At 36.2% G+C, this 15,836-nt stretch overlaps 1 protein-coding gene across 2 annotated transcripts in view; it reads right to left on the bottom strand.

The window, feature by feature from the left end:
* Positions 1-300: 300 nt before the first annotated feature.
* Positions 301-15,836, bottom strand: part of WASHC4 (WASH complex subunit 4) — a 59,764-nt gene continuing 44,228 nt past the window's right edge. The window contains exons 27-34 of one of the 2 annotated variants that reach the window (XM_032416312.1): positions 12,593-12,659; positions 12,052-12,138; positions 8,870-9,017; positions 6,510-6,606; positions 5,808-6,004; positions 5,191-5,287; positions 2,920-2,995; positions 301-2,687 (exon numbers count right to left, since the gene is read on the bottom strand). In XM_032416312.1, coding sequence (XP_032272203.1) covers positions 2,928-2,995; positions 5,191-5,287; positions 5,808-6,004; positions 6,510-6,606; positions 8,870-9,017; positions 12,052-12,138; positions 12,593-12,659 — 761 coding nt within the window. In that variant the 3' untranslated portion in view covers positions 301-2,687; positions 2,920-2,927. Of the gene's footprint in view, positions 2,996-5,190; positions 5,288-5,807; positions 6,005-6,509; positions 6,607-8,869; positions 9,018-12,051; positions 12,139-12,592; positions 12,660-15,836 lie in introns of both variants that reach the window. The other variant, XM_032416310.1, reaches the window with a different exon arrangement.

Genomic DNA, 15,836 nt, shown 5'->3' with positions numbered 1-15,836 from the left:
CCAGACTTTACCAAGAACAATTTCTCCAGGGTAGTACAGCTGATCCTTGAACAACACGGAGGTGAGGGGCACCAAGCCCTCATGCAATCAAGTACCTGTATGTAACTTTTGACTCCCCAAAAACTTAACTAAGAGCCTACTGTTGACTGGAAGCCTTACAATGAACACATTATATATGTTATTTGTATTATATACTATGTTCTCACAATAAAGCTAGAGAAAAATGCTATTAAAATCATAAGGAAGAGAATATACATTTATCATACTATACTGTATTTATTTTTGAAAATTGCATGTACGTGGACCCACACAGTTTAAACCCATACTGTTCAGGGGTCAACTGTATTTAAAAGGCTCTCATGTATTACTACCATTTCAGTTCAACTCATGTTTGTAAATGGCAATAGTTTTTCTAACATTAAACACTGTAAACCGAGGATCCCTTCCCAGGATTAGGATTCAAAATAAAAATTCATGTGGGTTCTTTTTATCTGAAAATAGCAAGCAATGGAAAGATCAAGAATGTACAAAGGAAAGTACGAGTTCTTCACCTGGGATATATAGAGAGGAACCAATATCAATTTTATACTTGAAATTTCTGCCTATGTGCATGCAAGGATTTTTTTTAAAGATAGATTCCCTATATTTTATTAGAGGGAACTCCAAAAAGGTTAATGTTAAGAAGTACTGGTTTAAGACATTCAATTTTGAACATAAACATCCAGGGGAAGTAAATTTTTGAAATTGTATTTATTAATGTTTTATTATACATATATTTTCTTAGAATTGGGGGAGCCCCATTCAAGTGAAGTAATAAACTTGCCATCCTTTACAAAACTTAATTAGAACTGACAAAGTTATGGTTAGTCCTTAATTCCTGAGAATTTGAACATTATTGAATTTTTTTGTGAATTTACAACAAATGCTCACACTAATTTTAAATTACAGTATGTCTGAAAACAATATTTAACAATAATATGTTAGCAAAGAAAACCATCATCTAAATGTGTGTATTAAATGGTGTGAAACACTCAAGCCCTACTGCTCTGCACTTCAATACCATTTAAGTATGCTTAATCTTTTCAGAGATTTTATTTCAAATATGTGTAACTTATCCAGACTGCAGTGACATTATTTTGAACTAATGGCAAAATAATAATCTATCACTCTCTTCTCAATGTATATATCCATGGAGTCAGCATATGAACTCTACATAGTATTCACAAAATCGATAATAACTGATATGTGGGGATAATGAACAGAGACACTGGATTCTCTTCCAATGACAATTTCTATCCATATTAAAGGAGATTGTTTTAGGGAAGTCAGAGGAAAAAACAACAATATTGTTGCTATGAAATGGTGACAAATTTGATGCAATCAAAGCAAAATCATTAATATAACATAATAATGAAAATATAAATTACTAATTATGCAGCATGCTTTAGGGCCATTTCTACAGTTAGTATGAATTACAAATATTAAATGCCTTTAATCCATCCATTGTACAGAATTCTGTAAGTCATGTTTACATAATAAACAAAAACCATTTTCTACCTATTCTGTTTCTTCTGACTGAACAGTGAAGTGTTTATCTTGGGCTGGGAAAGTTACCCTGCCAGTAACCAATGAATATAGATAGGGCATTGTACACCTGTTCCAAAAGCTGGAAGTCAAACAACGTTAGAATTCCTTGCAGGATATACCCAAAGAAATGCTTAATAGGCAAGTGCAATGGAAAAATCAAGTATTTTCCAAATGATGTATTATTACGTGTACAGTTTTAAACTTTGTTTTCTTTGTAAAAGTATCACTGTATCATTAAAAGATTATATATAGGTCATGATTAACCATTTAATTATTAACTGACATAATCTTTACAAAAATAAAGCTAGTAGCCTGCCAGGAACTAAATTTACTCAAAATCTTACTGTACTTTTTAAATCAGTAAATGATTTAAGTTATTAGAACTTTATTGTCACAGTGGTAATTTTTAAAAAGCCTGCACAGTGCTTAATCTGATGTCTTAGATTATACTTGGTTTAAAGAAAAAGTCTGCCCAAACTATCACCAAGATTTCAATTCAACCTAATGTAGAAGAAACCTGAGTTTGGATGTGAAAATAAAAATCCATATAATTTTCTCTGATATCATACGTAGTGCCTTCAACCAAAAGTGAAGCTTCAAGCAGGACTCTTATGGCTTTTTCTGAATTTTCTTTCATCTTGAGTATTAAGTAAATCTTAAAGCAGTTGTTGGAGGTTACATGTTTTCAAAGCAATGTAAACTAGTTATAAAATGTCTTAGCAAAGACATTAACAGCTCTCGTGAGTCACATGAAAGTAACAGTGAATCAGTTTTACACTGTACATTAAAGGTACGTAACATACTTGTGCCTCACCTCTACTATCAAAACCATCTTTACATATTCCTGTTATTAATATTGATATGTATGCTTCATCAATTTCAGGTTTCATTCATTTTGTTTAAACATGTATTTGCTGGCTGTCCATAGCATATGCACTGAATTTCCAATGACTGAGACAAAAATGGATCCAAGACCTATGCAAATACAAATGAAAAACCCTCACGCAGGTTACAAGAGCTCTGAGGCAGCAGTTTAGGAATCCGGAGTGGCCCTTCCACGGCTTCACTTCACATGACTCTCCACAGGCACATCTGCTAGCCTAAAGTCCAGGCAAAAATCCAATTTAAAACCTCATTCTCAACCTTTGAAAAGTAGATAGAGCCTTTGGAAGAAGAATAGACTTAACTTTAGAGCACTGCTTTACAGAGTTGCAACATCCACCGATTACCAGAGATGTGGCCCAGGACACACTTCATCATTAGCTCATTAACCTCATTTCACCAGCAACAGTCCTGACACAATCCTGATTATCTCAGAGGGGCAACACATACCATCAATATCATTTGACCACAGGATCTGCAGACACAGTGCTGTCGGACAGGTCTCCATTGCTTGTTTTTGTCTCTTCTGGAAGCATGGATGAAAATAACAATGGACAGATATATGTTCATTTTTTAAAAATGAGTTAAGTAAAAATTGAGAAGGACTGAATTACTAAATTTCAAATTAAGAAAATGGGCTTCTACCAAATAGTTCCCTAACAGTAGTTCCCTAAAGTATACTGAGTGTATTTACCTTAATTTTTTAGAAATCTAAGCTGACGGGGCGCCTGGGTGGCTCAGTCATTAAGCGTCTGCCTTCGGCTCAGGTCATGATCCCAGGGTCCTGGGATCGAGCCCTGCATCCGGCTCCCTGCTCAGCAGGAAGCCTGCTTCTCCCTCTCCCACTCCCCCCCTGCTTGTGTTCCCTCTCTCGCTGTGTCTGTCAAATAAATAAATAAAATCTTTAAAAAAAAAAAAAAAGAAATCTAAGCTAACTATTGCAAATGTAATGTTCTGGCCAGTACTTACTAGGGGTGTCGAATTGTGAGAAATGAGAACTGCATCTGGGGGGAAGGGGGGAGTCTCGCTGGCATGTTTGAAGGCATGCTGCCTCTCGGCTGGTCCCCCAGCCAGGCCAACAAACCACTATTAGAGTGCACTGCTGTCACTGATAGAAACGCTGCTGCAAATGCACATGTAAAACTGTCCAGAATACATAACTTCCCATTTGTGTTTATGATTTATTTTTTAAAGCAGCTTTTTACTGTGATTGTGATAAAATGAATTCCTGTTTTTTCATGCAAAATGTCACATGCACATGTTTCATTAATGGAGGAAAACTATCTCATGTCTCCTGCAATTCTGACTACACATCTGAGCAACCCTGAACTAAGACAGAGCCCTGAAACAGAAGAACCTGGGCATGTGGGCACTACATATCAGCCAGAATCACAGAGTTCGTTAAGAACAGTCCAAAGCAAGGAGTTCCACTGAGACAGAAAGGTTCATCTGTTTTGCCTTAATGCTTTAGACCTTAAAGTAAATATCTAATCCACCTACAGAGTCTTCCCAGTAAGCTCCGCTGGAGACAAGCTTCTGGCAGGAAACGCCTGAGCAGAACCTAAGCAATAACTGAATTTCCTCATAATTTAGATCAACCTCACTCAAATTCTTCCAATCTACCTTAGCCTTGGAAAAGGACCCAAACAGAATATATACATATTTTCATGTAATAAATACTGAACATCTTCCAGGTAATAGCCTGAAATCACTTTCAAGCACATAATTATTACTTAGTCTAGATTCCAAAAATGCCTGCATATCCTAATTATTAACATAGTATTTAATTTATGCAACATTATCTGGGAATAGATACTTGATATAAGTGGTCTACCCAAAAGAATCACCTCTATTCAGTGTAAAAAATATATATATTTTAAAATTTAACAAAATAAGATTAACAAAATCATCTTATTTTATGAAATATAAGTTTTACGCCTTGATTTGTGAAATACAAGTAAGAAAACAGGAAAAAGGGCAAACGTGAAAACTCAACTCAGTTGCTGTATCTAGTTTTGAGCTTCCGAGCAAAAAGGAAAACTAAGTTACATAATTTCTGTAACAGAAAAGAGGAAACATCCATTCTTCAGGGAAGACAACTGTTCCTAAATTTTAAATCTGAGAGAAATGTATCATGAGTCCTTAAGTATGAAATAAGCAATTTACACCATCCTACAAAGAATACAATGGACAGAATCCTTTCCGTAATGACTCAAGTTCATGGATATGACAATCAGTTATCAGGGCTACACTGCACTCTGATTCTGGCACGGTGGAGAGCAGGAGGCCTTTAACCATGACACTACACAGAGCCCCTACTGTTTTACTACCTCCTCAGTCACCTGTCCTATCTCATTCAGTCTGTGTCTAGTTATCAGCAGCTCTGCCTTCAGAAAACATTTAGTGTTCCTCCTAATCTGTTCCTTCTTCTCAGACACAAGTTGAAGGGTGAAAGAAAAAACTTGTTAAATTTTATTTAAGAAAAGATGAAACTGAATAAAAAGTTACCCCAGACTGAAATGTAAAAACTATATAAATTTCTTTTCGGTTTCACAAATGATCCATGTCGGTCGGCTGTACTTTTTTTTTTTAAAGGCATTTCTAGGTCTAAATTATTTTCCGAAAGGAAAAGGAAGCTGGAATTCTGACCGGATAAAATGGGGCATTAGCGGCTACTACTAAAGATTTATTGGTCTTTCCAAATTTAAGCCACTCACTGACCTTTCTCTTTCTTTTCTTGGTTTTCTTCAGCCGCAGTCTTGTCTGCTCTGAAGAAAATTCTTGCACTGCTCAGTGAGAAATAGAGCAATTCAAATTCCTAAGTAAATAAAAAGATGTAAAATAAAAGCTGAAAATATTTATTATAGCAAAATATTAAAATTATTATAGATCTGTAACTTCTAAAAAGCTCTACTGTAAATCATAAATACAGAAACTGAACTAGGGGCACCTGGTTCTCTCTTAGAGAGAACATGGATGGAAGGTTTCAGAAAAACCTCCACTGCTAAGCAGCTGCCTTCAGCTCAGGTCATGGTCTCCAGGTCTGGGATGGAGCCCTGGGTTGGGTCAGGTTGGGACAGGTTCCTTGCTCAGCAGGGAGTCTGTTTCCTTCCTCTCCCCCTGCCCTACACCCTGCTCGTGCTCTAATAAATAAAATCTTAAAAAAAAAAAAAAATGAAGTAATCCCATCCATTTTTAATATGGAATCAAATGGCTTCCAAATGCCACTCTTTTAAAATACACTTATTACCACTATTCGTTTCACTTGTTTAAAAGGGGGTTTCCATAGGATTTGTTTTTTCAGATATCAAGCAGATTTGACTATTATTCTCCTCTACCTGTAGACAGACATCCAAGCGCTTCTGAGTGAGATTCATGGTTTGTAGCAGTTTTTCATCTTGACTAGCTGACTGTACATTCTGTTGCTTAGCAACTGCTCTTATCTCCTTCAGGTACTTCTCTCTAACAGACTGGAACCAGTGAAGTGAGTCAAATTCCTGGTACTGATCCAAAAGCTTCAAAATGTAAGCCACACCTGCGGTCATTAGCAAAACCAAAGCTGAATGACAAAGAGTACAGAAGTTGTATTCTACTCCTTTAAAAAAAGATACAAAAGTATAAAGAACTAAAAATAAACCAATCAAGAAAAAAAGAAACAACAAGGGTATGAAAATCACTTAGAGAGAACATGGATGGAAGGTTGCGGAAAAACCTCCACTGCTAAATAGCCAGCAACTGAGGAAGCTGCAGGGAAACTCAACACAAGATGCTAAAACTCTAAAACCACCACAACAAAGTCTAAATATTAGGTCCAACGAGAATAAGTGATTAGCAATACCAAGGGGGCATGAATGATAGTTATAAAATGATGGAAAACAAGTACTACTAATCAGATGACTTAGTTAAAAAATAAAGAGTAACACTGCTCAGGAAAAAACGAATCTACAAAGAGCACACAGACCTATTAAGCAAATGTTTCTAAAAATCCATTATAATAGGCAAACATAAAATTAATGGAAAAACAATTCCATTAAGCTTACCCATGGCAAAGCCATCATCAGTAAAAGCAGCTCCAATTTTATTTTTTTTATTCAATTTCTCCTTGCAGCTAATGGAATGCTCTACAAAGTTGAGGGTCTAAAAAGATATAACATATTAGAGAAACAAATGTGCTAAAATATCTTCAGAATTTAGTTCCTAAAACAGACATTTCAAAAATTATAAACAGGATCTCTTCTAGGTTCCTGTCCTTTTGATTTGAGACATCTTCCTCATATAAATAGCCTCCTGGTGAGATCACAATCTGTACCAGTATCTTTTAATGGCTCTTCTTTCCGAATCCTTTAACAATGAGCACTCTCTCGATCACCGATCACCACTTACCCCAAGCACAGTGCCTTGTATATGGTTCCTCATAAAATATTATGTACATTTTACAGATGAGGACACTGAGGCTTGAGAGGCTAAGTAACTTGCCTAAAGTCATACTCTAAGTGAAAGCTGGAGTCAGAAAAGTAGGTATGCTTTATTTACTTCAAAGCATAAGTGCTCTTACGGGTGGTAATCCTTGCTTCCGCCCACCCACTTCATCCTAAAACACTATTTCTTATCATATTCTTGGTTAAAATGAATTAGTAGTTATTTGGATAAATGAATTCCCCCAAAAACTGCTTCCCTAAAAATTCAGCTCCTACAAAATACCTTATCATTTATTCAACAAAGATTTACTAAAGATTACTATATACCAGGCATTAATTACGATAAAAAAAGGAGTACCATCAAAGAGTACACACTCTAGAGCAGCACTCTCAGCAAAGACAGAAATACTGTGTATCCTACTGTCCAGTACAGTAAGCCCCTAGCCATATATGGCCACTGAGCACTTGAAATGTGGCTAGCAAAACAGAGGAACTAGATTTGTTATTTTATAAAATTTGAATTAATTTAAATTTAAGTAGCCACTTATGGCTATATATGGATAGCACAGCTCTAGAGGGGTAAAGAGAGACATGTTTAGGAATAATTGTGATACACCGTGGAAGGTACTATAATAGCTGATGCTGGAAACAAAAAACCAAGTTTCACTTTTTTTGCCTGTAAAACTCACTGGGCAATTAATCACAGATTTGTGAAATCTCTACCAACTATTATTTAAATCTTTTTTTTAGATAGCTCATTTATGTTTGTCTTTTTTCTGGAATTAGATGATAAACTGAAGCGCAAGAAGAGTGTCCTATACTTCCCTGTAGTGCTACCCATCCACCCATCACTAACTGAATTCGGACAGCTGCCCTGCAAAACTCTACTCTCCCGTAAACTCACAATTTGTTATTTACTATGGCTTCAATATACTGTCCTTCAAATTAAAAAAATATGATGAGGTCACCCTAAGTTAACTACACTGTTATCCAAGTATAACTAAGACAGATTTGCTTCCAGTCTGACACTATTTTAGGATGAAAAGATAATGCTTGCTACATCACAGTTACAACATATAATTATGATAAAGCATTAACAATTATGACAGAGCATTAACAATAAACATATTAAAAACAGTAGAAAAGAACATCTACAAAGAAAAAAGCTGTCCACACACCATCCTCTACTTCCAAAGGATAACAATGGTAATAATATGTAAGAAGATACGTTAACAAATCAGGCAGCAATATGAAAATTTATTACTCTTTATCAAAGTTAGATGTAATCAAAAGCCACATTTGTCTAGTGATATTTAGATTTTAGAGCTACCCATTAACAATTTTTTTTAAAAAAACAGTATTATTATAAAAATCTTTAGGGCAACGTAACTCTTACTGCTAGTATGCTGCTCTCTCTCTTAACTCCGTTTTCCCCACTCCAACTGTCTGTATGATGTGATTTGGAGTAACTTGAGCTCTATTTGGATGACAACTATACAGAACTGGAGCAGGACACACGATATATACTATGAGGAAGCACTTAAAATTTAATCTAGATGTTAGTATTTACTACTGTATAGAGAGAAGTTGTCCTTAAACAGTAATACTTTTAAGAGACGTGTGAGAAATAACTTCATATTGTAACAGAAGTTAGTCTACATTAATCACTTAAAATGATTATATGGTATAATCAGCCCAAAGATTATATGGTGTATATATAATGGAGTACACTCAATTTAAATAACACTAGAGTTTTCTAGCAGTTACTAACAAATAAAAATCCATCTCAACTGTAAAATAAGTTTCATTCTGCATAACTAGTTAAGTAAAATTCCTAGGCCACCTTCCCTGAGATCACATTTAGCTTTTATCTACAACCAGAAAGTAATATAGTCTACTATGTGCATTTCCTGCTACAAAGAAACTGGATCTATTTACTAACTTTTTTAAAAAAATTCACTTTGGGTACTAAAAGTACTCACCAGAGGGGGAACAATGATATAGAAATTTCGAAGATGTATATTCTTTGGCCTTCGAAATTCTGGAGCAAAAACATCTACAAGCATTTTGAAATACTCCGTGCCTTCAGCAGAATTTCGTGTGTGATCACTGAGGACTGAATCCAAATGCCTAAAATACAAAACATTATTTACCTGGTTCCTTTCTCAGAAGAAGGTATGGCTATCTCATCTATCTATCTATCTATCTGAGAGAGACACAGACAGAGTGTGTGCACGCACGCCACGCGTGGGCGAGGGTGGGGAGATGGGAGGTGGGGCAGAGGGATAGAGAAAATCTTAAGCAGGCTCCACGCCCAGCATGGAGTTTGACATATGGGGCTCAATCTCATAACCCTGAGATCATGACCTGAGCCGAAATCAAGAGTCAGACCAACTGAGCCACCCAGACACCCCAAGCCTCCCAATTCTTGATTTCGGCTCAGGTCATGATCTCAGGGTTATGAGATCGAGCTCCACCCTCAGGCTCCATGGTCAGCAGGGAGTCTGCGTGAGATTCTCTTCCTCTCCCTCTGCTCTCCCCCGCACTCCGCAAAATAAATAAATCTTAAAAAAAAAAAAAAAAAAAAAAGTCACACATTTAACCAACTGAGCCACCCAGGCACCCCAAGATATGGCTTTTTATTTTTTTTTATTTTATTATTTTTTATTTTTATTTGACAGTGAGAGACATAGTGAGAGAGGGAACACAAGCAGGGGGAGTAGGAGAGGGAGAAGCAGGCTTCCCCGCGCGGAGCAGGGAGCCCGATGTGGGGCTCGATCCCAGAACCCTGGGATCACGACCTGAGCCGAAGGCAGACGCTTAACGACTGAGCCACCCAGGCGCCCCAAGATATGGCTTTTTAAATCCATCTCTTATCACCTTAGATGAGAGTACTCAAAAGTATAAAACATTGTAAGACATTTCTAAGTCAATTTCCTTGGAGTTCAGAATGAACTCATTTCCATATGAAAAAAAAAGCTGATCACTATTGCTTAATTAACTTAGTCCCTAATATAAAATATGTAGAGCATCTTAGAACTTAAGTTTTGTATTTCTTCTGCCCACAATAAGTCCTGTAGAATTCCATTACATTGTAAATAAGTTCCTCTTGTTTTTAACTGTCTTCACTAATGCTTCTTCTGTACCTGCCTACCTCAACTGAAATCTGGCTCCTTTTCAAGAACTTAGCTTCCCACTTAACGTTCAGAAACATAAGCTGCTTTTTCTCCTTCATCCATCATTTATACCTACCACCACTTTCAAATTATTCCCCCACCACTAAAAGGTAGGAATCTCTCCTTTGAGACTCACGTGATCCCACTATATCCACTACCTAACTCCTCCTTCCTGAAAGCAGTTTTCCTTTTAAACCACTGCCCTACCTTTATTTATCTCAGACTATAATATGTATTTTCGCCCTCTATCATTCTGGAAGACTTCATTGCTCATTTAGATAATCAATTCATTATCATAATTCCACAACTTCTTGATTTCACCTGCCATGAACTTTCCTTCACTTGATGTCAGTCATCCACTCCTTTGCATGGATCTGGACCTTGCTATTAGCAGACAGCTTTACCCTAGGGATCTTAAAAGACAATTATCCCACCTCTCTGACCTCCTGGAACTGCTTCAAAAATATTTTTTAAATGTCATCAATTTTTAAATGAATGACATCATTTAATAAGAATAACAGTCTGATTTTCTTCTTTGACATACAAGCCACAAACTAATCATTTCAGGGCACAGGACTTTAAATATATTATTAACTGTACATGGCTTCTTTAATTTGGCAAAAAACTAAGCTACCTAACAGACTATTGCAAAGCAAATCTTGTGTTGGGGCCTTATTCTCATAAATATGCACACACATTTGCCATTTCTTTTCATTTAAAAAAAATTTTAAGCCTACTGAAAAGTTAAAATATAGTGTACTGGACACCTATTTACCCCTCACCTAGATTCACCATTTAACATCTGCCACATTTGTTTTCTTTTTCCCAAAACATTTCAAGTTGGCAGATTCCATGTCACTTAGCCCACAAATGCTTTAATATGAATCTGTTAAGAACCAAGACATTTTCTTACAAAGCCACAATATATCATTACACCCCAAAATAAAATACAGTTTTATCTAATGTACATAAACTCTAATTTCCTCAATTATCCCCCAAATGTTTTTTTTTCCTCATCAAAGATAAATTAAGGATTACCTACTGCATTTGGTCATCAGATCTCTTCAGTTTCCTAATCTAGAAGAGTTCCTTGCCTTTTTTGTCCTTTATGACATGTGACATTTTTTAAGAGTCTAGACCAGGTGTTTCATAGAATGCCCCACACTCTGAATGTCTCAGATGGTTTCCACATAATAAATTCAGAGTAAATCTTTCTGGCAAGAACACAACATGGGTATTTGCCATTACATTGCATCAGGAGGCCCCATAATATCAGTGTGTCCTGTTAACTGGTGATGCTATGTTTGATCGTTTGGCGGAATACATCAATCTCTCTAAAGATAGTTCTCTTTTGTGGTTATTAAGCAATTTGTGGGATAATTTTCTGATAGTGAATGAATACTCTGTTCTCCAAAACTGTTTTACTGATGATTTTTGTCTGGTTTCAAGCATTAGAGTGGTGGTTGCAAAACAGTGATTTCTCCCTAGATTTTCTCATCCATTCTGTATCGATTAGCTGGCATTCTTCTGTAAAGAAGGAACTTTCCCTCTGCTCCTTTCTTACCATCACTGGGGCTCATGAGTTCTTTATTCAATGTGTTATAATCAATTTCTACCATTATTAGTTTATTAATTTATTTTGAGAAAGAACAAGAGAGCATGCAAGAGCACAAGTGGCGGAGGGGCAGAGGGAGAGAGAGAATCTTTATTTTTTTAAAGATTTTATTTATTTATTTGACAGAGAGAGACACAGCGAGAGAGGGAACACAAGCAGGGGGAGTGGGAGAGAGAGAAGCAAGCTTCCCGCAGAGCAGGGAGCCCGATGCGGGGCTGTATCCCAGGACCCTGGGATCATGACCTGAGCAGAAGGCAGCCACTTAACCGACTCAGCCACCCAGGCGCCCCTCTAATCTTCCCTTTAAAATGATTTTATTATAAACATATACTTTTTAAGTCTCCAAATTTAGATTATTTCAAAATTAGATTACCTTGCTGCTTTTAATGTTTCTTCTGCAAGACCTTCTTCTTTTACTAGTTCTTCAAAATTTACAATATCTTCAAGATCAGGCACAAATCTAAGAATTGGGAAATAATTTTATTAAATATGCACAACTGACATAGATATGAAAGTGGTATTGTAAGGCTAAATTTTTCAACTATATATTTGGAAAGAACTTTGCATTTCAGTTCTATTATTAATATAACCAATTAAATTCTAAAATTGTCTTTTAGATATGAATAATCAAATTCTAATCCTTAAAGTCATGTAATCTTTAGAACCATTCAAACTGTACTGATAGGTTAACCATAACTTTAAGAGAAATAAAGATTTTCAAATATCTGCTACAGTGTTAAAATTCAAGAAAAAAAATTTAACCAGTAGAATTAACGGTTTCTTCCATATTTTATCTCAAAATATAGCAATAAGAAAAAACTTGTCTACAATATCAACTACAATAAAGATAAATTTAAATGACATACAATTTTTAAATGGCATCAGCCAGGCAAACACGGCGTCCGCAGCCGTACCTGATGGCGCTGCTGCTGCAGTGGAGGCCGCCGGATCTGATCATCCGTATGTAGCCCATAGCGTTACCTTAAAATGACACACACACACATCAGATGTTTATACAAATAATTCTAAACTCCAGCAGTCAGGAATACAGTCATATACAGCAGTCAATCACCAGGTTTCACCACTCTTCAGTACCAAAGGATTCTTTTCTGTTTTACTTTAGTTCTTGCTCCATAAGAGTAAAACTTACATATTAGTGTGCCTAAAATATAAATATATATACTTATACACAGCTGTATCAAAAAATAAATGTGACTGACATTTGATAAACAATTTCATTAAATGACTACATTTTTAAAAAACATAGTCAATAATTTCTTCATTATGACATCGAGTGCCTCCCTCTCTCTTTCCTCCCCTCGCCACCCCCCCACACATGCAATTGGAAATGATATCAAGAAATCTTTACTTGACGCCTCCAAATTATACCTCCAGCCTGGATTACTCTTCCCGGTTTTTTAATCCAATGCCTATGCCTTCATGACTAAGAAAAAATTTTAATTTAATATGTTCAAGTCAAACTCAAGATCTTCACCCTGTTATATTTCCTATCTCAAAGAAACTGACATTTCCATCCTTTCAACTGCTCAGGCAAAATGTCTTGAAGTCATCCCTGACTCCTTTCTTTCTTTCATACTTAACATCTAATCAATGGGCAAATTGTACTAGCTCTACCTTCAGAATGTAGCCAGAATCCCACCACTTTTCCTGTTCACAGCTATGACCCTATACCAAACCAATACCTCTGCAATATGTAAAGACCTCCTGATTTCCCTCCTTCCACCTTCAGCATCCTGCCTCCCAATCTTGTATCTACATAGCAGCAGTGCTGATGGTTCTTTTCAAACTAAGTTGGAACATAGCCTTTCCTTTTCTGAAAACTCTACAATGGCGTTCCATCTCAGTAAGATCCAAATCTCTTATGTGGTCAACAAAGCCCCGTGTGATCCTGCCCCTTGCTACTGTTCTGATATCCTGCCCTACCACTCAGGACTTTACTAACTCCTCCATTCCGGCCCCTATTTCCCAAAAATGCTAAACAGACTCAGGACTTTGGCACTTACTGCCACCTCTCTCTGATATGCTCTTTCCCTGAATATGCACATGGCTTATTCCCTGATGTTATTTAGGTCTGTGCTCAAATGTCACCTCCTTAGAGCTTTCCCTGAACATCACCGAACAGCACTGCCCAAAACCATTACATCTCCTTACCCAACACGTGACACTGACATATTCTGTATCTTTTTATTTGTGTCTCCCCCAACTGGCATGCAAAATCCATGACACAGCTTCTGTTCTCACTGCTCCATCCCTAGAGCCAACATATCCTGGCACATAGTAGGAATTCAATAGTACAGTTGACCCTTGAACAACATGGGAGTTAGGGGCACCGAACCCCCCCATATCCGCACAGCTGAAAATCTGCATATAATTTCTGACTCCCCCAAAACTTAACTACTAATAGCCTACTATTAACCGGAAGCCTTAACTAGTGACATAGTCAATTAACACATTTTTTGTATGTTACGTGTATTATATACTGTGTCCTTACAATAAAGCTAGAGAAAAGAAAATGTTAAGAAAATCATAAGAGAAAACACATTTACAGTACTGTACTGTATTCATCCAAGTAAATCTGCATGTAAGAGGACTTGCACAATTCAAACACATGTTCAAGAGTCACCTGTATATTGCTCAAAGGAACTGAAATTAGTTGGGAGAAAGAGCGGACAAAAAGGTAAGAAGCAGTTAATATTTCACAATCATTACAGTAATATACGCTTTACATACACTATCTCACCTAATTTTTTTAGCAACTCTCAAAGTAAGTATTACTGTATCTATTTTAGGCTTATCCCAATATGAGAGATACATCTTCTAAGATGCAGAAGATAATACCTATCTTAGAAAAATAAAACACCTGGTTTCATTGTTTTCCTACAATTGGCAGAACAATGTCTGGCAGATCAAAATGTGCTAGTGAGAGGCAAGTATAGAGCAACAGTTAGGAGGAACCCTCTGAAGCGAGACTTCTTGGGTTCAATGGACTCTGCCACTTTTTAGCAAAAAAATCTAGGTCAAGTTATAAAGTTTGTATCTCAGTCTCCTCATCTGTTTCATTAAGCTCTACAGGGCAGAGATTTTGTTTAGTGCCTTGTTGTCCTCAATAAATACCTGTAGAATGAATGAGTAGTAATACCCATAGCACTATGAGTTTTATATGAATTAGAACCAATAAAGCACTCAGAAAAGCTTTCGCACATAGTAAATGCTCAATAAATGTTAGTGGTTGTGGTGATTATGTCAGCAGGCAGGTTATTAGACAAAAGGACTTTTCCTTTTGCTCCCAACTCTCAGATTTCTTACTCTTTTTCTCAAGATATTTAAGAGACTCAAAAACACATTACTATGCTTTATAAGGAGATTGAGAATTTATATTTTCTAAGAAGAGAATAAAGAATAAAATCCTGGAACAAAGTGAAAAGGATAATATTCACCAAATGTTGAATGCATCCTGGTGGCAACTGAGGTGACACTATTTTTTGTGTATTGGGGGGGAATATGTGTATTTTGATGTGTACTGGGGGAAAATGACTAGCATAGTAAGCTCATAATTAAAGATTATTTCATAAGACAAAATTATACCTTAAAAAATATAAAAACATTAAGTAATAGGGCAAGCAGTACTCACATGTGGGGAAAAAAAACCTCTGACATTGGTATGCAAATAAATGAAGTTTTAAGCAACAATGCTTTAGAAAAACAGCTCTTAATCTGAGGTCCATGGACTCTAACTTTAAGCACCTGAACTCTGGTATAATAACATGCAAAACTGTATGTATAGTATATGGTTCTGGAGGAAACCAATCCAGAGTTTTCATGAGATTCTCAAAAAGGGTTTTAAGATCTATTGCTCCAGAAGTTTACAATCTAATATGACATCAAATGTCTCTACAAAGAAAACTGTACTTGTGGGACAATACCTCATTATTAAATTGTTTAAAAAGTCAAATGTAAAATTCTCTAAGTTCTTGTACTAATAACATAATAGAAATGTCTAATATGTAAACCAATTAATTTATAAAGCTTAAGCTAGTGTTCAGTGACTTGACTCCAGAACTAAATCCTTCCAATATCTTCCCCACTAGTAAATTTAAAGCCCCTCGAGAATGAAGGCTATCTCTTTTCTCAGCATCT

This window comes from Phoca vitulina, unplaced genomic scaffold, assembly GCF_004348235.1.
Source record: "Phoca vitulina isolate PV1807 unplaced genomic scaffold, GSC_HSeal_1.0 scaffold19, whole genome shotgun sequence".
In the NCBI taxonomy this organism is placed as follows: domain Eukaryota; kingdom Metazoa; phylum Chordata; class Mammalia; order Carnivora; family Phocidae; genus Phoca; species Phoca vitulina.
Note: the sequence above shows the minus strand (reverse complement) of the source record. Positions and strands in the feature narration are given on the sequence as shown.